Here is a 26,124-nt window from a genome sequence, read left to right as displayed (position 1 = left end):
GCGGGGCTGCTGGAACTGCCTATTAAGGTTGTCCAACATAGGCAAGGAGACTAGGATTGGAATCAATAGCCTGAGGAGTGGAAACTTGGACTAGCGAGGTCCAGTCTAGAGGGCTAGAGATCTCTCATTTGCCCCCTCATTCTCAACCACCTTTTTCTCCTATTGGATCTTCTGTTTTTCATAGTTACACTTGTAGCATGTTTCACTTGCCACGACAAGTGAGGAGACTGGTTCTTATTTAATGTTAGTGTCACTTCCTCACCAAACCCATGATGACTGTTTTGGGATCAGAGAATTGTGAAGTCAATTTTGGTCTTATCTTACACTGGAGTACTGCACAGCTATCTCAGCCGTGGAGCTTAACCAGCCTAAATCGTGACTACTCATTATTACAAATCAATTTTTTTCCAAATGCCAAGAGAACTACATGCAAATAAGCATGCAGATACTATAGTGAAGGTTGCTGTCCTATACACATTCAAATTCCAGGCAAGTAGATAAAGCAGAGGCTTAGAGACCTGCAATGGATTTAGGGTGACCCAATGTAGCCAGAATGACATGAAATCAGGACAATCCTCCAGAATATCTTTAAATATTAGCGAGACAAGATTGGTGAGGTAATATCTTTTATTGGACCAACTTCATTTGACTTTATTGATTCAATAAAAGATATTATCTTACCTATTATATCTCACTCATAGCTACAACAACACTGCAAACAATATAAGTATTAGTATAGATTGGGACAATAGCTAAGCAGCTGATAAGGACTGACATTTTTAGCTAAAATATTGAATGTCTCTGCATGAAGGCTAAGGCAAATCTTACTATTCTCAGCTCTTTTTAGACATAAATGTACACTGTTAGGAAACTCTCTAATTTGTGCACTGCATAACAATGTATTTTTCCAGGTTGCAAAATGTGCCTATCATCTGTAGATGCATGCATAGCAATTAAGATGATTACAACACAAATAACTGATGTAGTGTCAACTCAGAATGGCTCAAGAAAATGGGTAATGCCATTCCTGTGGCAAAAATCTGCCTGACTGGATAAGTAGAGCCCTGCTTGAATACAAAATTTGTATCTGCATCTGTATCCACAAAAATGAGCCACAGATATCCGCCTCAACATCGGCAGATGCGGTTACTCACGGATATCTGCAGATTTACATGGCTGTATGGATAAACCTTGCAGTAAGCCATGAAGGGTTACTTTGGGCTTTGTTAGACCAATGTGAGAGGTAAATTCCAAAGGGCTTCCATAGACAATGTCTTGCCTGGCAGCCCAGCAGCTGAAATGTGGGATCTGTCAGCAAGAGGACCTCAGACAGTTTCAACTACTATGGGGGCAGGCAAGGGAGGAGAGAGCGAGAGATAACTAAGCCATGCTCCCTTGTCTACTGATAGTCAATCATGCCAATTCTGAAAGCAATCTAAAAGGAACAAGGAGATGTAAAGACCACAGCTGATAACTAGAAATTTCACATACAATTGCGCACAAATAGAGAGCTATAAAAACAACAAGCAGTCCTGTGGCACTTTAGAAACTAACAGATATATTAGATCATAAGCTTTCATGAGTAAACCCACTTCATCAGATGAGTTGGAGTGTAAATTACAGAATCTAGAATATATATAACAACAAAAGCAGTTATCTGTCAATTGTAGAACCAGTGTTAATGATGCTAATTGAGTCAGGCTGGGTGTGTCCCATTCATAGCTTTGGTATGGAAATGCAAATATCAAGGCAGTGGAAATTACCTTTGTAGTGAGTTAACCAGTTAATATTTTCATTCAAGCCCAAGTAGATAGTGTCGAATTTATAAATGAATTCCAGTTCAGCAGTCTCCTATCCTGTCCCTTCCAACCTGTCTCTGTGGCATTCCTACCTTAACCCAGGCCTATTCTCACTTAGCTAGTCTCCCTTCCTTAGGCTTCTCAACCCAACCTTAATCTCCCTACCCTGAAAGTTCTAGTCTCATTTCTGCAGTCCCAGTCTCACCTAGCTCTTATTCCCAATTTTCTCCCTACCCTTCCTGGTTCCCTCTAAATGCCCAGCCACTTGTTCCCAATCTCCTTGCCCAGCCAGTCCCAATTTCCCCTCATTCTAGCTCCTCTTCCAACATGTTTCTCTCCACCATATTATCTTCCAGTCCCAAACTTTTGCCTATGATTTGTGTTCAATCTCTTTGTGCCCCACCAACCCTATCTCCTTGTTGCTTTCCCTTGCCTAGGCAATGCCAGTTTTCCCCCACATCCAGATTCCTCACAGGATCTGTCTGCCCTTCCCTCCTTCCACTATTTTTCTTGCCCACCAACGTATAACTTCCTCTTTCACATCCCCTCTGATCTCAATCTATCATGATCTACTTCACCCACTCTTCCCTGTCTCCTCCGTTCCCTCCTTGGCTTCCGGTCCTAGTCTCTTTGTCAGTGTCCACACTAGAAATTTAGGTCGAACTTAGATGCATTAAGTCAATTTTCTAAACAATGAGCCCACACCAACAATCTGGTTCTACTGACTTGAAGGGTTGTTAAACTCAATTTTGGTACTCTTGGTTATCACGATGAGTCATGGTAAATTCAACCATGCATGGTCAACTTTAGAGTAGCACAGATGCAGCACTGTGAAAGTTGATTCTCTAGGCCTCTGGGAGGTGTCCCATAATGCTCCAGTGTGACTGCTCTGGCCAGCAGTTTCAACTCTGCTGCACTCCAGGTGCACAGGAAAAGACTGATTTTTAATCAGGCCACAAGTGGGTTAAGGCAATTGGGTATGATGTGTTGTGGCCCCTGTACCTACACAGCAGAGGGTTCCCTGGAACAGCTTGTTACTGTGTCTGGAGATGAAGGGGGAATCCTCCCGGTAGATCTCCATGAATCCCTTGTAGAGGAACTCTTTCATCCTCCTCACAAGCTTTCTGGAGAGGCCAGCCTTATTCCTTTCTCCATGGTTGGTCACCTTTTCACGCCAAGCCGGCAGTACATGGCCTGGCATCATTGCAGCACAAAGCACTGCAGCATAAGGCCCAGGTTTCTGGCCACATTCAGTCAGCATCTACTCCCTATCACTCTCTGCGATTCAGACAAGATTGATATTATGCATGGCAACTTGGATGAGGTGGGGGAATATTAACCAATACCACTGAGGCATTACTCCTCCATTTTCTCATCCTCAGCAAAGCATGGTTTGCAGATCACGTGAGCCTGCCACTTTGCCAGGCCTCCCTATACCCCACAGGCTCCGGCGGGAAGGGAAAGTTACACTAAGTTGACGCATCCCCAGTAGGATGGCAACCACTACATTGAGATCTTGCACCTTCAGCTTTACAAAATCAGGTGCTAAAACAATCAACCTTAATACATTTGATCTAATCTTGTAGTACAGACATGGTCTCAGTCTATTTCTCCTTTCCCGCTTTCCAGGTCAAACTCTTGTCCCCTCTACCTTCACATCAGGTAGCTTCATTCTCTATGCTGCCTGCACCTAGCTAGGTAAGACTGCAGACTAGGAGTCTTAGTGAATGGACAGCTAGGAGAAGTGATGGGGCAAGAAGAAAGGGAGAAGGAAACACTGAACATGGGGAAAAAAAAGACTGACATTTTCAAAGGTGCCTAAGAGGGTTAAGAGCCAGATTTCTGGCATAAGTAATAAGAAAAGGAAGGCAGAATAGCTTAATCAGAAAAATAATTTAAATTACTTAAATTTAAAGAACAACAACTAATCTGTATGGAAGTTTTGAGCGGGGAAAACATGGTGAGAAGATGACTATGACTTGAGAGTGATGGTGGTGAGAGGAAGTGAGTGATGTGTGTGTGTGGGGGGGGGGGAGGCGTGTTAAATAACCATAATTAGCATTTGGCTCTTTCTTGTAAATAAACCTCAAGCCACTATGAATTTTCCTGGTCATTTGACAGACAAGTGGTAGCCTTCACTCCTCTCTATCCCTAACGTGAATATATGTTATGTATCCACCATCATTCTTCATCTGGAAAGCTGACAACTATAGGATTGGGAGGTTAAACATTTATACTCTTTAGTCTGCCTGGGATGGGCTTGATATTATATAATGGACAATGAATTACACTACAGCTGACAAAACACAGATTTCCCAAACCAAACATATTCAATTCAATACATTTTCTTTTGTTATGATGGGCAGTAACCTGGAATGACATTAAGTTTAATTTTGCACAGCAGGTCACATTGGTCATGTGGTAACTGCAAGCCATTTGTTACATAAAATGCCATTACCTATAGAAAAGGTGGACTGAGTTGAGGGAAAAAAGACTCAGTTTATGCCTGCAATGGAGGGGTGAGGAGGGAGAAACTACTTCACTTTACTTCCCCCCACTCCCTTTCATGAATCTCTCCACAAACCAGAAAGACACTTTCTCATTTTGCTGGATAGGAAATAACTTAAGAGATTTTCCCTTTTCTTGACTTTTCCTTGAGAATGTTTAAAAATTATTACACATAATCTTTTGATTCTGTGTTTAATAGACACTGAATTTCTCTTCTAATACAATGAGAAACTTTCCATGCTGATAACATTGCTCTTGAGGCGCAAGTAACTGTTTTCACATGCTTTCCACTTTCCTTCCTGATTGTGTTTAGGCAGGAAAGGAAACACTAGCAATTTTTCATGTCCAAAATTCTGGTTAACTATGCCTTGTATTTTTTCTTTGTTTACAAAATACTTTGTACGATATAAACTGTGAATAAACTACAGGGATTATTTGGCAAGAACTGTGGACAACCTAAAAAGCAGTTCTGTATTTCCTATACTGACACTTTAAATTAAAAGAGATTATTGTTAGTAATGCACAACCAGTTGAAATGGCATTTTTCCCTTAGAAAACTTTTTCTGTTTTTTAAGGAATAATCTCATGTTAAAAACATTTTGCAAACATTTTTATTTAACATTTTGAATATAGATATTTTTGGTTAGCTATTTATTTTTGCCTTCTTTTTCTACTCTTCCTTCTTCCTTCCTTTTTTCTACTTTGATATTAAAAAAACTGGGAAAGAAAGCTAGGGAAAAGGGGGGGGGGGACGACATAAATCAAGGAACCAAAAATTAAATCATTTTTGTGGGGGTTTTTTGTCACTTTTTAAAAGCAAAAATAAAAACACAAACATTGTAATTAAAGTGTCATTTTCAAAACAGTCATTTTTAACTACCTCTGGACCAAAATAGAATATGAAAGTAGAGTACTGTATTTTTAAAATCTGATTCAGGAAGTAAATTTGGAAAGTTGTATTACAACTTTTTTCCCCAGCCAGAATCGTAAGAACAAATCATTTGGTAAGCAGACAATGTCATATTGGATGTAAGGGGGGCAGAGAGAGGAGAGGTGCCTCTCATAATGAGTAGTGTTAGTGGCCAATGAAGAAGTGGGAACAACTTGAAAATACCATATTTCATGGTAGTGAAACTTATCCTGAACTGACCTTCCAAATCTTCATCCTTATTTTTTCCCCAAATCATGAGTAACAAATTGTGCTACAGTAGTGCTTACATGCCTTAGCAAAACTGAAAGAGAGACCCCATTGTGCCAGACAAAATGTGCAAACATATAATAAAAGATTCTGCCCTGAAGAGCTTCCAGTTTAAATAGACAAGACAGACAAAGAATGGGAAAAGAAAAATAGAGGTATTGTGGGGAAAAGGCTTCTTCAAGTAGGTAGAGGTGGTAACAGAACACAGGGTTCCTGATACCTGGGTCTTGCTTATGGGAAATTTACTGGCATAATTGTTCCAGAAAGTCCACAACTGGGAGTTATTCTGGTAAAACTGTAGAGGCATAATGAAATAGTATAATTATGCTAGTAAAATTCCCTATGTACACAATTCCCTAGTCCTGGATCTCAGCCACTAAACCATACTGCATGAAAAGCTGATTTCCAATGCAGTATTGTTGAAAATTAAACAAAGCCAGGTTGAGTAAAGGAAAAGCAAAATAAAATCTTGCTTTGTCTGGGGGAAAAGATGGCTCCTTTTAACTGAATCTGGAGGTCTGTCTATTATGCTAACCTCAGTTATGGCCCTGGCCCTGGCGGGCCATTTTCACTGAATTCCCTTTTCTAAGGCTTTTAGTTCCTGCTTATCCTTACACAATGTCTTTATCTAATGTGTGAACATGTAGGTATACTCTAGAAAGCCTCCATGTTCACTGCTACTCTCCCAGTGACAATTGCCTGCATTTTTAAGTGTTTATAGATCTCAGTAAACAGGCAGCATATTTATGTCCCCCCACTACCTTCAGCAATAAACTTCCTTAGGAAAAAAACTCTCTCATTTCCTGATTACAAACTGGTTTTAAGTAAACAGGGAAAATGAAGAAAAGGCACTTATAAGCAGGGCTTTGAATGGAAGAGGTGGGATTTAGAGAATTCTCTCCTTATAAAATAGTGCCGTTGGGTCCAACAGTATTAGTCAAACCCACTACAACTTACAATAGTGATGCTGCATTGTTTGGATTTATGACGGTAGAAAAATGGTTTAGTCACTGGAACAGATGCAATATTTGCTCATCTGTCATAATTTGGTGTTGCTACAAGAAATAGCCTAATCAGTTAGGGCACATCTACACTGTAGGGCTAAAGCCAAAATAAGAGACACAACTTGAGCTACATCAATTGCATAGCTTATGTCGAAATAGCTTATTTTGGTTTTTGGTGCTGTCTGCACAGCAGGAAGCCCAAGTTAGAGCACTCTTCCTCTGACTTCCTTCATTAAAGGAGTTGGTGTAAAGTCCTCCAGCTTGACGTTATTTTGACATTGTCGAAATAACTGCTTGCAGTGTAGACGTGGACTATGGTATTTCAGAATAACGTGAGTTATTCCATAATAACTCTGCTGTGTAGACATAGCCTTAGAAACTGTAATATATTCTTGAAGTTTTGGAATGGCAATGAGTAATGTAATTAAGGGTACTATAGTATCGCTTTATCCTTTCTCACATAGTCGTTTTCATCAGGCCACTCTCCTCATGAGACTTGGTTGAAAGGATCATCTACAATTCAGTCCACCATGATTTAGCCTTTGAGGAGCATTGACTCTTTCCTACAGAAAACGCTATCCAGTCTACCACCCTTACTGACTGGAAACTCACATTGTAATACCACCTAACACTCAGGTTGCAAAGCACTTTGAGATTCTTAAAATGAAAAGAGATATGGATAGAAGATAAAGGCAGTATTCTTATGTTTGTTACTGTGTTGGTAAGATCCTGGGGAAAAGAAAGTTTGTCTATAACTGTATTCTTCAATACAAGGTTCTTTTTGGGCTAACTACAGTTTGTTTATTATACAGTTTTGTTTATCAGACTAAAGAGTGAATCCATTAGAAAATATTAGCAACAAGTAGGTATCAGTGAAGCCGATTTCTCGAGTGAATTCCTGGTGCTATTTGAAATCAATGTGTTATGTGAATCAATTAGAAGATTCCTTGACTTTCCTCCTGCCATTCTCTGCTGTTCTTCAGAGGTGGAAAAACAGCACAGCCAATGGAAATCTTTGAGCTTTATTGATTTTAATTACTAAAGTATTAGTAGCTAGACTTACAGGCCAATTGTATGGGACAGTATTCCAGTACTGCTAATCCCACAGGCTCCAATGTCAGAAGCTAGACCCAGTGTTGTATACCATGTGGTTGTCACTGACTTGGTCCCAGGATATTAGAGACACAAGATAGGTGAGGTAATATCTGTTATAGGACCAAATTCTGTTGGTGAGAGAGATGAGTCTTCCAGCCACGTGGAGCTCATTCAGGTCTGGAAAGGTTCACCAAGCATCACAGCTAAATGCAAAGTGGTATCGTGGGCAGGGGAAATGTGAGTAGAATGTGGTATTGTGGGAAAACCTCTTCAGACCCCTTTAGAAGTGTTTTTCTCTCTCATGCTTTTCCTGACCTGGGGGGAGCACATGTTCAAGAAGGGTTCTCCTCTCTCTTTCCCAGGCCTGTTGTTCCTGTGTTAGGGAAGGAGCAGGAGGTTAAAGGGAAGGAGGGAGGACAAAAGCCCTGAAGTCCCTCATCTTCCCTCATTTCTTGTGGAAATGGTGTTTTGGGGCTCCCTCGCCGCCGCCGCCTCCTCCTCTATCTAGAACCCTTCTGGGCTTCTGAGGAGGGAGGCAGGAAGAATTCTGCCTGCCTCCTGTAGAAGCTCCGATAGTCTTTTCTTCCCCAGGAAATGGGGAAGGCAGCCAGTCAGAAGGGGATTTCCCATGGGCAGTGCCAAAGTCACATGCCTGCTGGAGCTTTGTACCATGCTGATACCAGGCAGGGACTAAAATCCCATTATTCAAGATAAATTTGTGAAGGTTGGCTAGCCCAGCATCTCTCACAGCCATTTTTATTCTATGTCCCATTTATGAGGCCAGGTCCAAACTCCAGGCAGGAGTGCTTTAGTGGTGGAAATAGCCACAAGGATCTCATCATTGACGTTTCCACCGCTGCACTCTCTCAAACCTTTTTTGAGAGGGGTGGCATTTTCCCTCTGACTGAAAATATTGAACAGTTCTTTCCCATCCTGCACTGAGCTTCAGGGATCACTGTGAAGGCCATGTCCTTCTACAGGTGCACTGGCCCCCAGAACCAACCTCTCTGCTCACTTCCTTGGCAGCATAGCAATGGGACAAGCAATAGAAGCTTATGGAAAAGCTCTTGTAGGCTAAGGATGATGAGTTTACCTCTTCTCCTGTATGTGGATCCTGGATCCATGGGGTACTCTTCAAGTAGCCTAAAGGAAGCGTGTGAGGGGTGGGGGAAAGATAGTGTCACTTTGGCAACTGAACACACCTTGTAGACCTGAGGGGGAAGATCTGCGAATGGAAGGTCACCTACTTCTAAGAGCAGATCTCCAGGAGGCTATTTGAATCTGTTTTTTCTGCTTCTTTTAATTATAAGTCTTCTATTCTATGATGGCTAGCATCTGTGCGTATTGCTGTTAGAATTTCAGTCAGTGACATTGAAGCAAATTAGCTTGATAAATGAACTATTAAATAGGAAGATTCTGCATTCATAGGCATAGTTTTAAGGTTTCTGGACTGCATAAGTTGACAGATCTAGAAATAAAATCAGTATTCTTCTTGTAACCCATTGTAAACAAGCTGTCAAGCATCACTACAGTCTCCTTTGAAAATAGCTTTGATGAGTAAATAGAGAAGAATAAAAGCAGAGAGACAGTGTCAAAAATGAATGGCCCAAGATAATTGTTGTTGGTTTTTTTCTTTACCTATTATATTTCTTTAGTTGTTGGCAGCTGTCTTTCTGCTGCTAAACAAGAACATTTTTCTCTAGTTCCTGCTTAGACAGTTTTGACATTGTTTTGATGCAAGTTAATGCTCCCAGAATATACATTTCTGCTTTTAAGGAGCAGGGGGTTAGAATGCATTTGAATACCTCCTTGATTCAGGTAGGTAGGAATCAACAAGACTTTTGTGTTAAAAGCTAAAAATTGGAGTTTCTTGTACACAAGTCTTTATTATTTTTTTTGAGAAAGCAAGTGTGTCGAACTGCATCTTAGCAAATAAGAAAGCTACTGAATTATTTTCTCCTGCTGGGAGCATCCTTTTCCACCTTTCTTTTTTCTTCACCTACCAGATTATAAATTTTAAATTTTCCCATTCATAAAGTGAAAAACCAAATTAATTCCTCTACACTTCCCTCCCAACAGAAGCATTTTCTTTTTTTGTGCCAAGTAGCTTTTACCTGTTTCAAGCTTTTCGGACATGGCTTTAGCTGAGTTAATATCAGGCAGCTGTCTCAGAATTTATTTAGCTGTCAGGTTTACAGATGGCTTGTTCCAAAGTGTTGTTTTATTTCTAAATTTCCTCTTACAGGTATGTTTGTTCCTCTGTATGTCTTGTGAAATCCCCCCACGTTTGTGTGATGTGTATGGTAATTCCTTTTCAGGTGCACTGGAACTTGGCTTGCTTACTAGCTTCCCATGACTGGCTCCATTATTGAGTTGATAATGAGCATCCAGTAGGAGAGAAGAAAGTTGTGAAGTTAGCCAGCTGTTCCTTATTGGGATTGAACAGCTTGTTTTTTCTTTTGTGTAGCATTTATACTTAACACTTGGTAGGCAAACTACTATTCCAGGGTTCAAGTGGATTCAGCTATTCAAATGCATTGGCCAGAAAATGAAGGGGATTCTGTGTAAACGGTGCGCTCCCAGTCTCAGATGATCTTTTTGATGTCTATATTTTGCAAATGGAAATTTTCCATTTTCCATCACCAGCATTCTTTGAGGCAGTGTTATCTGAAGCGACTTTTTGACTGGCTGTTTGCATTTTTCATTTCCATACTGTATTTCCTCTTTTCTCTCTCAACCCCACACTTTCATATCCAATTCCCATTTTGATTCCCCTCTCTTCTGTATCGCACCATTAAGAGCTAGCCCTGAAAAGTGCTGAATGCCGCCAGTGGCTTTATTGAGAGTTAAAAGTACCCAGCGCTTTGCAGGGTCCAGGCATTAAGTGAAGTCTCCTTCATCTGTGTAAAGCTTGAATGTTTCAGCTCTTTTCACAGATGATACAGAGAGGAAAGAGAGCTGAAATTCACCTCCTCAAACCAGTTGACATGGCTCTTGTGCAGCATCACCGGCAGCTGCTGTTCCAGCTGGAATAATAGCAACATCAGGTTGCCCTAGTTGATCAGGTTGTTTGGACCATGGGGGTTGTGTAAATGTGAATGCCTGTCACACCTTCTTCCCGCTCCCCACCCTTTAGTGTGAGCCTGAGGTAAGAACCCATACCGCAGCATATAGTTAGGATGCGGGTACCCCTCTGTGGCTACTCTGCTCACAGCCCTCTGTAAGGTTTAAGTGGAAAACATAGCACTAATCTTCTGCCCTAGAGGAGAAATGGGGAGCAGTGTAATATGACAAGCTGGGAAAGAATGCAGAGTCAAAGATGAGGTCCAGGTTCTGGACCTCACTGTCTGGCATGATAATGGTGGTGCTATCTCTTGTAATCAAGACAATAGCTTTCAAAATCAAGAGATCCCTGGGAGGAGTTGGGGAGGAAGATTCGGGGTTTGTCTCCACTCCAATTAAAAACTTGCAACTGGCCTGTGCCAGCTGACTCAGACTTACAGAGCTCAGGCTCAAGGTAGTGTTGGCAGGAGCCCAATTGAAAGGGGAACCTGACAGTGTCCAGTCAGATCTAGTAGCTGGACACCCAAAGTCAGGTTCCAGCTGGTGGGGAGGCACTAGCCCATCAACCACTCCATACCCTACTCAGCCGAGACTGCTTCTCACCTGCATCAAGCAGCTGAAGCTTCCAGCCCTGACTCTGCAGACAAGTTCATCCTGACTGGAGGAGGGGAGAAAGAAGAGGAGGAGAAAAGCAGCAAGTGATGGGGGAGGAGGAGAAGAAGAACAAGAACAAATGCAGAGCCTTTGGGTGGTAGACGCTGGGCACGGGGGTAGGGCTTTAGGGAAGAGAGGGGAAAAGTAGCAAGTGTCGGGGGAGGAAGGAAGAAGCAGCAAATAGGGGGTTGGTGCCTCAGACAGAAGAGACAAGGTAAGGTGGGTCCTGGCACTCCTACTGGAGTGTCCAGTTCTAAACAATTACAAATTTGGCAACCCTCGCTAAGGAGCTGTTTAATTGCAGTGTGGATACTTGGCTTGAAGCCTGGGTTCCAGAACCCAGTGAGGTGCGAGGGACCCAGCGCTCAGGCTGTAGCCTAAGCCCAAACATGTATACCACAATTAAATAGCCTGTTAGCCCAAGCCCTGCCTGAGTTAGCTGTCTAATGGCAGCGTAGACACACCCCAGGAACTCTGTTTTAGCCATGGTGAGTTTGAGCTGCCGGCCAGGCGTCCATGTCAGAAAAAGTGGCCAAGATATTAAAAATGAGGCTAATAATAGCTGTTTCACACTAGGTTTATGGCTATCACATTTGAAGAAACTATTCTGAACCTACTTTGCTATTTTAGCTGAACCCTAACACTTGCAACTGAAAGTTCTTACCAGTGGGAAAATAAGAGAACATACACCTAAAAGTCAGTGGTTACTCAATAGAGCTGAGCTTTCATCCAAAATAAATCTGCACTGTGTTAATTTGTGTGGAAAGTACCAATGGTAGAAACACTTGCCATTTAGCAGAAACAAGTAATTTACTAGTAATGGTTTCTTTAGTTTGTACAGATTAGAATCCTTAACATTACAGATATTAGAGGCAGAAAGGATCTGCTTGTTATACTGTCCATCACTTAGCCACTGTATGTTTGTTTCTTATTTTTTCCTATCTATTTTTTTCCATGGCTTTGTTCAATCTAGTCTTCAATGTTTTTGATAGGGCTTCCTTCACTTCCTTTTTAAGGAATCATTTCAAATGTTGTGGCCTGTGTGTAGGAAATACTAGATGATCAAAATAACTTATCTCTGGCCTTAAAGCAAAAAGAAGTTGGATGAATGTTGGACAGTCTGTTACATTTAAACTCCTCTCTCAAGGTGTTTTCTTTTTTTATATTTAGTCTTAATCTTTCATATATATGGTTTCACCCCAGTTATTCCTGAACACACAGGGCTTTCTTCCCCTTACCTGTATTTCCAAAGTCAGATTCACTGTAGTGGCATGGCTATCAAACTTTAGAAACATTGTTGGACCTGCTTTGTGTTACAGATGGAAGCCCTTAGCCACTCCGCCATTTCCATGTGTGTAAAATGGAGATAACAATCACCTAACCACATCTCACAAGAATGCTGAGAGAATGAAGAGTTAATGTTTGTACAGTGCTTTGAAGATATCAGGACAGATTTTGCAATTGGCTCCTACAATTGGGGCTGGATTTTTGAAAGAACTCCACACATAGCAGCTTTCACTGCATGACACAGCGTGCTGTTAAGTACTAAAATCTAAAAAAAAAACCACACACACACACACTCACACACAAAATCTGAGGAAGTGAAACCAGGCACTCTGTGATTGCAGTGATTCATATATGTGTATCCCACTTTTGCTCTGCCTCTCTGCTCTGACCTCTTTTGCTGGCAGGCTGTGGGGATATATATGAAATCCTTGCTAAACTTCATGCCATGCTTGCTTACAAGAACAGCCATCTGACAAAGCAGAGTAGAACGTGGTGTGTGCGTGCTGTGTCACGTGTAAGTGTGTGCCCACAAACCAAAACACAGCTGGCAGGTCTAATTTTAGCCCTTACCAGCCTTGAGAAGTGTCCCATTAAAGACATATTTTTTCCTCTAAAAACAATTTGGCTGTTAATATGGCAGCTGACAATCCTGCTGAAATAGTTCGCATCGTTTACATAAAAATGAAAGAAACCACCAGCCGGTAATATTTTTTGAAATCTACAAATAGCAAGGCTACTAAAGAAAGCTCCATTAATTTAATGATGTCACAGGAAAAAAATAAACCTGGGACCTATGTAAACAAAAGACAAATGTATGTACTTATTCAGTGCCCAGAAATATATATGGATAGATGTAAAACGGGACCCTTCAGAAATATTTAAAACTTTTCCTTAAGTTGGTTTGAATCAGCTTAACTCCATCTCTTAACTCAGGCTTTTAGGGAGCAATGGGAATGTCCCTGGTGTGAGTGTGTGTCTGTGCACTTCTGATGTTGCCAGGGATGGTGTGATGGATTATCTGTGGCTCTTGAAGGGTATTTTTAAAATTATACCAAAATCATGGCAAGCTCAGGAGTGGTGGTTCCCTCCCCCACTTTGTTATAAATCCAAATAGAGAAATAACTGAAACACCTCTTAATATACTGGGTCAGTCAGTGAACACTTCCCCTGCATGGCCCCTTTTACACCCCTGTCTGTTTCTGTGCAGTGGCAGCTTAGTGTACCACTTAGTTTTCTGTTTTAAACAATCCCCTTTTGGAGGATCTGTTGCTGATCTCCTAATAGAGTCTGTGACCTTGTAGGGTCCTTCTTTCTTTCTTTGAGCAGCGTCACAAAAATATCAACAGCGCCTTTTTTTTTTTAAAGGCTCATTCTTTGCAGCAATTTCTTTGAGTCCCAGGTGCTCTGTGTCCCTGCTTTGCAGTTTGGCCGGTCTGGGCTGTGACTTTGGGAAGTGCAGAATCCACTGCCGGTATTTGAAGTTCCCCGGGTTGAGTTGCACCAGCAAGCAAGCGCTGCTGTAAAATTGCTTTGCTTTCCGAGATAGCCAGCAGAGGGAATCGGGACTTTGCTTGCAGCAGGGGCTGAAAAAAGCAGGCTGTTTCTTCTTGGAGGAAATACTGCAGCCTTCTGAACTGCGTCTGCTTCTCCAGGGAGAGGCTCACTGTAGTTCCACCCACACCGGCTGGAAGGAGGGGGTTTGAATGAAGACAAGACAAGCCCTAAACACCATGTCACACCGTGAGAGAGGCAGCAGCAAGTAGGCTGTGGCAAGCTGCTTTTTTATTTTATTATTTTTGTAATAATAAAGGGGGGGGGAGGGTTGGGTGGAGAGGAAGAAAGAGAGAGGAAAAAGCTGGTCTGCAGAGGTTTGGAGTTCCACTGTCTTGCTGATTTCTCTAACAGGACTTTTTTCTACAGACACTGGCAATTGACATTACTACAGACAAGCTGGCTAGGAAAGAAAACGCTATATCCTGAGTGAAGGAGGGAGTGGGGGGGGAGGACAAAGCAAGATTTTTTTTTATCTCTCTCTATATTTTGTTTTTGTTTTTTATTCTTGCCGTGTTGGACCTAGTGAGCAGTAGAAGGCAAGGAAGTCTCGAAAGCCTCATCAGTCATCAGTACTGTCAGGAATAGTGGTTTCAGAGGAAGAAAGGCCTGGGGCACTACACCCTGTCAACGAGTTCCCTGCATCGGAGATAAAGATTCCAGCTACATGGGCAAACGCTTGGATCAGCAACCAATGTACCCTCAGTACACTTACTACTACCCTCATTATCTCCAAACCAAGGTATGGTACCGCAGTTCCCTGCCTGTCCAGCAGTGTGAACATGATCTCATTATGTACTTGGAGGATGGACAGTGGAATGGCATAAATTAGAGATTTTTGATTGCTTGTTCCTTTATTTCCCCCCTTAAAAATCATGCCGGGCCGAGCTAATAGCCAGAAACAGGATGGTTCAGGCTTATGCGTTTATTTATTTATTTTGACAACTACTTTAGTTAATCCCTTTAATTTTTCCCTCCCTCACTAAATGTGGTTAATATTACCGAAGGAAATATACGTTATTATGACATAGGCTGGAGACCGCTCTGGACAGCATCAGGCATGCACACCCTGATTTGGTGGCTGTTTCAGTGAACTCTCCAATTTGTTTGGCATTCAAAAGCATTTTGCCATTAGCAATCACCCAGTGGATTCTGAAACTTTTAATCGGTTAAGTCTGAGATGCTGTGGGCTTCTGGGGTGGACAAGACACTAACCTACTGTAAATCTTTTGGAGTTTGTTCCAATGTATTGAACTGCTTTTAATGTTGCATTAAATATTGAGGATGATCTGGCTGCATGCTGTTGAATTTGAAAGGTCTAGAAATAGATGGTAGCTACTCTCGGGGGAAAAAGCACCAAACATGGTTTCATTTTTTTCAATGTCAGTGTTTCTGGAAGGCAGGCCTGCATCTCCCAAAGAGACTGAATGAAGCCCGTTGACACCTGGATTTTAATTAGTTAAATCATACTTTGATTTTCCCTAGTGACATTTACCATAATTTGTTGCCCAAAAGAGTCTCCTTTGCAACCAGTGGACAGTAACAAAAACAACTTTGCAAACCAGTTAGGACATTGTAAAGAAAATTACTATTCTGAAATGCATCCTTGCAACCACAGATTAGCAGTTTGAGTCAATGAACTAACATTTTTTTTAGGCCAAAGAAAAAGAAACAAACCCCAATAGTTTCCACCACCCAAACTAATGTCACACCAATTTCAATGGCAAATGTAAGCCCATAGAACACATCTGAGTTTGGGGGGAGGGGTGTCTTTTGGTCTCAAACACATTGAGCTAGTTAGTATTGAAAGGCCAAGTTATGTTTCCTTGCTAATAAAATTACTTTTCAGTTAATGTTTATAGCCAGACCCCTGCATTATATAAATTAACTAATTGTGAAAACTGAGACTAAGGCTGGTTGGAGTTGTGATGATACCAGAACCACTCAATGTGATTATAGCCTTGTAATTCATAACATGATTATGTCTCATTTGTTTGCTGTGTGCTTTCTCTAGCTATAATGTACAGAATTTTTGTGTGAGCTCCCCCCCCCCCCATTTTGAGAGGAGGGCGGGGAGTAATTGTTTCACCATGTTTTTTCTCAAGGTCGATTCAAATAGCATTTTACCTTTGTGACCAGTTAGTCAGTATTGTGCAGCAGCAGCAGCATCCCGTTGCTAGCTTGACTGCAATCTTGGCTATGGCTTCAACTGTTTGAGGGGATTGGGGGTGCAAACTGATGCCATTTCTCAAAACCTGGCAAGCCAAAGATGTGAAACAATGAGTATTTTTTTGAAAGAACAATAGCCTTAAGTACTGGATGAGAAAAACTGGACATTCCATCCCTTTTACTCATGTAGCTTAAATTTTGCCAGCTTTTTCTTTTTTCTTTTTTTAATTTTTGTAGCTCCTTTTTTTGTTTTGTAAAATATGCTTTTTAGGGAAATGAAGTTTGTGTTCCAAGTGAAAGTGACAACTGCTTTCCATACAATGATTTTATAATCTGAAGCTTTTGGAGAACTGATTAATATTACTTAATAATATACAATCTGTAATTATCTGTTGTGTTCTAGAGTATAAAATTATCTACCCTTCTGAAAAGTTGCGTGTGAATATAATTATATATTTGAATACAAACACTCTTTTTCCCAGGGACATAATATTACAATAAATTTTATATTACATTAATTTCTGTCTCTTTCTCTCAAACCTAAATAATAAACACACATACATATATATGTTTCTGTAATATAGCCCTAAAGAGTTTAGAGCAGTGCAGACAGGCAGCATCTGGATTTTGTTACCTTAAAGCTAGCCATCAGCTTCTGGGACATTTTAGAGTATTTAGATCCATTGTATGTCTAAAGCCAATATTTGGGTAATCAAATAACATGGTAGCGAACTATACCAGTTATCATGCCTATCATGATAACCATACTAATCTTATATACCACTTTGATTTCAACTGTGTTGTTAAGCTCACAACTTTTTTATTTTCTGGAAATTACGCTGTGTATTGTATGTTAAACAAAATTTTAGAATTCAACTGTGTAAAAACGTGTATTTGTATTTGGATATTCATGTATAGGGAAGGGGAAATGCATTAATTTAAAATCCTATAAAAGGAATTTTAGGCTTTCTCAGGGCATTTTTATTCAATGCATAAAGCACAGAGCAACAGGGCATTAAATATACAGCATTCTGAAATGTAAATGTTTTCCTCCCATTTTCAGATCAAGTGCTTTACTTTTTCTCTGCTCACACTGTAAATTAATATCAGCTGTTCTTTAAGAAGTACAATAGTACTGTGTAGCAGAGCTTTTGGAAGGGTTTTATACAGAATTGCATAAGGTTCACAAGATATATAGTCCACATTTGTACCTTCTAATATAGCTAACATGTTGTTAGGCAATAATGGTGTAGAATTTGAAACAGAAGAATGGGATCCATATGTTTGGGTGACTGCCTTAAGTTTTACAAATGTTACAGTCTCAAGTAGAACGTGAAACAGTCTGATTATTCAGTTTAGTTCAATACCTTAATTATAAGATGCCACCATTGAAATTAAGACTTGAATGGCAGGTTCAGACAAACCCATTATAATCCAAAACATTTAAAAGTTTCAGTTTTTTAAAGGAGAATATAATGTATTTGGTATGTCCTGTAAGGACGAACAGAGGGATTGAAAGAGAAGGTATTTTTCCCCTTCTGGTATAACACTGGCTCACTACTGAATTAGATTGGATTGTCTGAACTTTGTTAGCTAAGTCCTGTGACTAGAACTTGCTTATTCTAGGAGTGATATGAGCTATATTTAAAATCAAACATTTTTGTTGTTGTTCTAAATTAGGAATCTATGGCCTCACATGAACTTCCTGCAAAAAAAAAAATTGAAAAAAAGAAAAGAAATGTGTTCATGTGTTACATACATAGGACATTATTTTAGGGATCACCTATAATTTAAGGAAATTTATCATTTTATTTTGAACTGCTTGGCAATGGAAACGTTACTAGAGTGGAGTGTGTTGACAGGATAACTAAGAAACAAATACGTTTGTGTAGCTGTGTTGTAGATATTCACTTATGAGCATATGTGGGAGCAAATCTTGTCCCAAACCTTGAATTTCCATTTTTGATTTCTTGCTTGAAAGAGTAGGCCTTTTTTTTTTAAACAGTAGGAGAAAAGACAGAGTGATGTGAAATTTCATTTAATAATTAGGAATGACATGAGGAGGAAAAAAAGTTTTCACCCAAATGGTTTTAAAAGATCTCTTCAAATAATAGTACTTGTTGGGGTTGGGTTTTTTTTTAAGTCGTTATTGCTTATGGTCAGAATTTTCTGTTTGTAGTTACCTGAATTTATTTTTCACAGTTGTTTGGCTGGCATTTTAAGAACATATTTCAGCGTAGCACTTTTTCACATTCTATTTGCTTTAATATATTCTTAGTTATTCGCCATTTATTTTTATTTTTCATAGTACTGTATGTATCTGGTCACTGAAGTCACACAGTATTAACTCCAGTTCCTGGTTGGATGGCTGAAACATAGGGTGCCACAATTAGTGAATACCAGTGTGCAAACACTCTGCCACATACATCAACAGGTGTAAGGGGAAGAACAACCATTTCCCAACATCTGTGTGAATAACCCCCCTCTGGCATGGATGTTAACAGAAAAGTGAACAAAAAGGGGTATGAAAAGAATGAACTGGTAAGCACGACAGATGTTTGAAAATGTTTGCACAAACTTGAGAAAGAAGTCCTGGAAATTCAAGAAAGTATAGTGATGAAATAGTTATAAACTTTTTAAAAATCACTTTTTATATTTTTAAAGAATGAAATCCTCCTTTCTCTCTCTTTTAACTTTTAAGACATTCTTTGACCCGAGCAAGTCAAGAACTGCTTTGAGTTGTGTGTGTGCGAGAACTGAATTTCTGCATCCAGTTTGGGCTTCCATGCATACAACTATTGAAAAGATCCTTATATATTAGTCAACCTTCACTGTCCACTGCCCAGATGACTCAATAATTAGATATTTCTCCTTTGACATTGGTATTTTCACTGATGTGTCAATAGAACTTTAAAATGTCAGTAAAATGTCTACAACTTAGTTATATCAGCCTAATTTAAAAAAGCAAGTCACTAGAACCAACGCACAGCTCTCCATTTCTCTCTACCACCTTGAACCCACCGAGACAATGTTCTTTTCTCACTCACATTGCAGTTTAGTCAGTTTACTGCATTCCCCACTTCGGGCCATCTGGACATACAGAAGGCCTAGAAGAAAGAGTTCCAGATATGAAGATGCCTGACAGGGCTTTTCTGCCTGGTAGTGTTCAGATTGTGTTTGGTGCCTGGTGTGAAGTAGGGGTCAGGTGTAAGGAGTAATTCATCAACCGCACACTGATTTCAGGCTGCATTTTCAACCATCTGCAACCTGGATTGCCGCCAGGGCTCAAAAGTCTAGCTGGAGCCTGTGTGATAGTGCTAAAGTAAAAGCAAACACTTGCAAATAGAGAAATGCATTTCTAGAAATGAAGTTTATATGTACTTAGCTCTTAGCTGGTTCAGTACATTGTAGCATGGAAAAAAAAACTCTGACAGGTGTCTTTAAGATATATGCACTTGCTTAAATTGAATTAAAAATTGTTTGAACGCTGATTATATTTTTGACTGCATTAATATCTAACCCTGGTATGTTGCTGGTTGTGTTAAACAATAAGAAGGTTTAAAATTATGCCCCCCATAGAAAATGAGAAACAAATATACTTGTTTGTATTTTAGTTCTACTTGCCATGTATTTGTATACACTTTTAAGTTAAAAATCCTTTTGTTGCTATAAAGGTGATATCATTTTCAAATGGTGTATTTTAATTGTTTCTTTCAATGTTAATCTATTTTTAGGTGAAAAACAAAATTGAAAGTGAGTAAGATTGGCCTTTTCCCCCTTTAAAAGCAATTGGACCTGACTGTATGGCTAGGCTTGGCAGAATTTGATTTTTATATTTTTAGAACTGTGATGGATAGTATTGTTTGTTTTCCAGCATTTTAAAAAATTATGGATTTAAAATTTTCACTGTTGCAGGAAATTGAGGGGTTTCAGAAAATGGGAGGAACTAGACAATTGTTTAATGATAGTAGACATTAAGGTTGTAGAAGTTAAGCTTTTATCAGTGTTAAAACATGAACTGTCAACATAATTTAAAAATATGAAAGTGAATATCTTTAAATCAAATGCAAATGAGTTCTCAAGCAGCATTTTTCTGTCTTTGCTTAGCTGTAAATGTTTATATTATTATCAGTGGAAAAATATTTTCTTTGGTTTCATTGTTACAACAAAACAGAAATTTGCCAACAAAAATCAAATCCTCTTAAGTTTATGGATGTCGCAGGGCTGTATCTTGGAAACACACATGAGTAACTAACATTATTCACATGAGAAAAGGTAACTGCCAGATCAAGCGATAAAATTTTTGCTTTAACTTATGGTATATTATGTATAGAATTTCATACATGGTGCATATCTAAAAGTGAACAGTGATGTTTAAAATTACTTTTACTATGTATCTTTTTTTAAAGAGTAAGATAGAGAAGCTGATTGTATCATTTTAATTCAGATATCTTGGGGGGAAGGATCATCAGATCAACGGCTCTTAGATTTCTGTGAAATAAAAACCAGATAAGAAAAACTGTGTGCAGAGATAAATGCCTGAGTTCATTTCAGGTCTTGCTGTAAGGAGCCTGGATAGTGTTGGGTTTGCACTGATATGATTTTAAGCAGGTTTTCTGACATTATCAGTACTTTTGGCAGAGACTTGGAGTTCACTTACAAATACGCCCACTCTGAAACTTCCAGTAAGACAAGCAGATTTTTTTAAATGAGTGGGTTGTTTTTCTTATTGATTTGTTTGTTTTGTTGTTTAAAAACCCCCTCTTGTAATGATAGAAATATCATGTAGAGAAAAGCGGTTGATGTTTCTCCAGAACTTGCTTCCAGTGCTACATTAAAATGTTGTTTTGTAACTGTCTCATAAGCGACAGCTGTATGTGATTAAATAGTGTAATATCAAAAGCATGTGTGAATAGGCGCTTTTATGATATAGTTGTTCCATACCAAAAGACTGCAGATGGGCAGAGTGGGGAAACTGAGAACAGTGATATAACTCGTATATTGTCACAGTCCATGTTGTGAGGACTTGTGTAGCTCTGTTTTCTAATTGCTTTCACACGTGTGCAGACAATATTGAGTGATGAAAAGAAGTTTAGAAATAAATGTTTTCCTAGCCATCCTCTCATCATAAACCTTCACAAACACAAAATATATCAGATAAAGAATTGTATGTTCAGAAAATAACATACCGAGTTTTGTATGCAGTTGATTAAAACTATGTATTGCTTAACTGGACTTACAAATATATACTTTGATCCTGCTTCCAGTGAGACCTGTGGTAAAATTTTCATTAACTTAAAATGGTGCAGAATGAGACCCATATAGCACATACAGTTCTCTATGGCAACAGGTTATAGATGAGCAACACACACACACACACACACACACACACACACACACACACACACACATATAGATTGCTCACAAAAACATAACTGAATATCAAGTTGATTCTATGTACTGGCTCTTCTCTAGATGTATGGGTTTGTTTTCTATTTGATTTGTATTTGGTTATCATCGGCTTTCTTTCAGAGAGGGAGTTGTGTTAGTCTGCTTCAGCAAAAACAAGTAGCCTGGTGACATTTGAAAGACTAACAAATTTATTAGGGTATTAGGGCATAAGCTTTTGTGAGCTACAGCTCACTTCCCATCCCCTGTCTGTCTGCCTCTTTCTTGCCCACAATTGAAGTATGATTTATATCTGAAGAAGTCTAATTACAATACATGATGCCTTGCATGGTCTCTTGTTTTAATAAGGATAATGATGTTCATTGTTTTCTGTCAGAGAATAGACATAGTTACAAAAGGAAGAGAGTGAAGACTGAAAATCTGTCACTGACTTTTTAAACCAGAATCCAGTGAATCTTTTTGTGAATGCCACAATATAGCAGTTGCCTTGTGAGGATCTTAGTTGAAGATATGGTCATCTCTAAATATGTAATTGAAGGAAAGAATTCACTCAATTTACCCTATAATTGAGAATCAGAGTCTCTAGTGGAATACTTTAGCTTTATTGTCTTTGTTGATAATGTTGGATTGTAAGGAACTCTAGTCTCTTGCCATGTCAGTCTTTATCAGTGGACAGATTTTCAACTTTTTCAAGGTAAAACAAGGTTGGGTGATTATTTTCTCTGACTCAGATACAAAATGGTAAAAATGAAATAATGCCTTTTTATTTGCCATTTTTTAAAAACCATGTTGTGAATATTTTTCCTTTTTTGCTTGTTTATGGAAAAGCTGATTTATGAATCAAGAATGTTATAATACAACAAATGTTGAAATTCTAAGATTTAAATGAATTTTGAATTAAATTCTACAGACATTATGTAGACTAAAATTGCTAGAATTCTCCTCTGTCACGTTATATTTCAGTGTCATTCAGATCACTTGATTGGTACAGATCAGAAGGGGAAGTCATAAATCATATAAGATTGTATTTGTTCTTATGCAGAAACCTCTAATTTTTTGGTTCCTTGTGTACAGATAATTGTTTCTCCATGACATGTGTTTTATGGATGGTACTGAGGGATGGGTGTTGATTTATAGGTAGTTGTATAGGAGAAGTGACCTCACTGCTGTGTAATTAAAATTTATATAAGAAGAAAGTTGTTGAACAGATTTTTTTCCCATAGAATATGAATCAAACGTTGCTTTGTTCATATTTTGTGAACTGGCATCTTTAACTCACTAAGTCTTTGCTAATCAAAAAGCCCCATGGCAAACTAATTTGTCTTGATTGTGAGAGAGATGAAGTAGAGAGATTCTCATGAGTGTGCCAAAATGACACCGTTTTCCTTAATAGCTATTTGTTCTGTTTGTTCCCTTTAGATATGGCATCATAGACACACAGATTGTATGAAAAAGTAAAGATCAAATATCCTGTACTATTTAGAGTTCAATATTGATGCTGCTTCTGAATCTGACCTTTCTGCATTCAGCTTCACACCAACAGGAGGCGCAAAGTTGAATGATCAAATATTGTTTGATTTGCTTAAAAGGCAATCTGTAGATATTGGGAACAAATGTAGTGTAATGCAGGCTGCAGTTGCCTTCCTCGGTAAGAAGTTGGTAACCTTTAGCTCAAGACTACAGGAAGCTGAGAGGGAAATCGAAGATATGGAAATAACTATTGATGGACAAGATGCTGTTTTGACAGAGAGAGTTCCAAAGCCAGCAAAGACCAAAGATGCTAAATTGATCACCTGGAAAACAAGCTGAGATTAAGAAAAATCACGCTGAAGCGGTTCATGAGATTCGGTGTAAGAGAACCTGAAATACTTCTATGTCAGAATAAATTATAAAACTGGGATGCATAACTATGATAGAAGAAGTGAATTCTAGATTTCAGGAACTCATCCAGTTTACAATCCTGCTCTTCTTTTGGTTGCAAAAAGTACAATGAGAGCAAGAATCATGAGCCAAAATTAATTCCATGGTGCTATGAGGGTAGGCTTCTAAAGATGTGTTATTTCCTCTCTGTCTCCACATGCTCACAGATGCTTGGAAGAATAAGGAAGCTAATGGCAGCCAAGCAGTGGAGGAAGTGGTCTTGGAACTCTTAGACATATGAGGGACTTTATTAGTTTCCTTTTGTGGAAGGGATTGTCTTGAAAAGATGCTGCCAATGTGGTTGTTTTGTAGGGAAGGAAGTGCCTCTCTCTGCACAAAGAGTGCAATCCTTATTTCTGTTTTATCCATCTGTGCCTCAAATTTGTCTGATCTTTTATTGTGGAATATGCTTATAAATGAGTAAAGCTCATTTTTATGGTAACATGCAAATTGATGGATGCCTTTAAAAAGGGTAAAAATAATGGGGAATCTAGGGTTTTTATTTTATTTTCTCGTTTTTTGGCTGTGAATTGGTTAGGAGATACTTATTGAGTCCATGACCTTTTCCCTAGCTCTTTTGATTGGTAACAAAGGTGTACTGTGTTAGGGATCCCTTGTTTCAGCTTTAACAAATTCTGACATATTTGATATTAATTAGGTTGTTTGGAACCCCTCATGATTGTGATTTAAGAGCATGTATTTATATTTAATGAAAGTAATAACTTGAAATACAAATTCAAATTTTAGTGAACACACAGCAGGATGTTTCTGGGGACTAGTACTTGTAAGTAGAAAATGCAATTTTGTTTTCTAAAATGTTATATTTGTTTTCTAAAATGAATATTTTTATATGATCTAAGCAAGACATTCTGCAAAGATGATTGTATCTGTGTCATTCATTTATTACTCATGCTAGGGTCCCATATCTGCCTTTTACCTAATCATAGCCAAGCTTTTAAAATCTATATTCGATCAGAACTCCAGATATTGCCTAGAACAAGAATGCTTTCAGTATCACATATTCACTACTGGCTGCTTTCCTTTTTGCTGATACACAGACCAATAATCTACCTCTGTAATTGAATTATATAGTATGCCTTTATTTACTGAGCTTGTAAATGAAATATGTACTTCTAAAATGTTTTTGTGAAAGAAAAACTAGTAGTAAAAAGAAAACTGAACAGGATATACAAAAGTCAGTGTCTGTTTGTGTCGATGACAGCTACCGTTAGTGCTCAAAGAAGGATGAGGAACAATATCTGAAAGACATCAGAAAAAGACAACAGTGCTGTGTCTTTCAACCATTTTGCAAAAGTTTCAGCATGACTTAATAATCTAAATGCCTCACCTATGCTATATTAGAAGAGCACATACTGTGTCAAGGTAGAGCTGCTGTATGTACTGTTAAACAATCCTTCGTGAAAATAACCATAAAGGAGACATATTGCTGTGGCCTGTAGCAAAGCAGCCGGGAGCTTTCTTCCTTGAAAAGCATTAGAATTGCAGACTTTTGTGTCTGTGTTCCTTTTGTGTTTTGCAGCTTTACATGCCAAAGAAATAGGTATACCCAGTAAATTTGTAATTTCCCGTGCCATATCTAGGATGTAATATATGTCAGATTAAGTATGAGGACAGATGAACTAAAAATAAATCTGGCTGATTTCTGGCTCTAGCAGAAGACCAATACTGTCTATCCAAGTGCTTATAATCACTCACAAGTGCAGGTATGAGTCAGGTGACATTTATTGAATTGGAAGATTGCAGTTATACCTTCTTCAAAAGAAAAACAAAAACCAATAATATGGCTTCTGAGTCCACCTCCCTAAAAGATTTCTCTTATCTGTGTAAGTTAGAATGCTCATTGTCCAGTCGGATTCAACTTTCATCTCAGCCATTTTCCAGAATGTGTATAATTGTATACAGTTGTCTCCGAGCAACGTGTAATTTCTTGTAGTTTGAAAACCCATTAGTGTAAGATTGTAAGATTGTCAGAACCTCATAGCACAAATGTTAATTTACTATGATAGGTGGGCTGGTGGGATTTTCTGAAAGCATAACTCAAGCAATAATTATTGAGCAGAGAGAGAAATAAGTTTTGCATCCTTCATTTACTGCCCTGCTCTTACCTCAGTGAACCCACTTTGATAATTACTTAGCTTGATAAACTAATTTAGATCTGCAGAAAGTTGTACCAACATTAGCTAATCCTTTTACCTCTTAGAAAGGACTATTTTAGAGAAGCAAGTGATAGATGTGGATGCAGTAGCCAGGGAAGTTCAAGGCAAATTTTTCAGAAGTGACCTCTGATTCTATCATAACTTAACTAATAGAGTATTCAGTATAGGTGAAATGAGACCCAGGGTGTCTTAAGATGAATACTTTGGAAAATGGAGCTTTAAATGACTTGTCTGAAGCCAGAAACAGAGTTCCTATCATAGATGATTCAAAATACAGGTTAAGGTTAATC

General features: G+C 38.9%; 1 protein-coding gene across 9 annotated transcripts in view; it reads left to right on the top strand.

Annotated features, from left to right (window-relative positions):
- The window catches only part of RBMS3 (RNA binding motif single stranded interacting protein 3), a 995,810-nt gene that overhangs the window by 392,921 nt on the left and 576,765 nt on the right, over window positions 1-26,124 (top strand). The window contains exon 1 of one of the 9 annotated variants that reach the window (XM_075921988.1): window positions 14,415-14,901. The exons of 7 other annotated variants lie outside the window; for them this stretch is intronic. In XM_075921988.1, the coding sequence (XP_075778103.1) occupies window positions 14,827-14,901 (75 nt within the window). In that variant the 5' untranslated portion in view covers window positions 14,415-14,826. Of the gene's footprint in view, window positions 1-14,414; window positions 14,902-26,124 lie in introns of those variants that run through there. One more of the 9 variants, XM_075921987.1, reaches the window with a different exon arrangement.

Source organism: Pelodiscus sinensis, chromosome 2, assembly GCF_049634645.1.
Source record: "Pelodiscus sinensis isolate JC-2024 chromosome 2, ASM4963464v1, whole genome shotgun sequence".
Taxonomy (NCBI): Eukaryota; Metazoa; Chordata; order Testudines; family Trionychidae; genus Pelodiscus; species Pelodiscus sinensis.
This window is presented reverse-complemented; position numbering and strand designations above follow the sequence as displayed.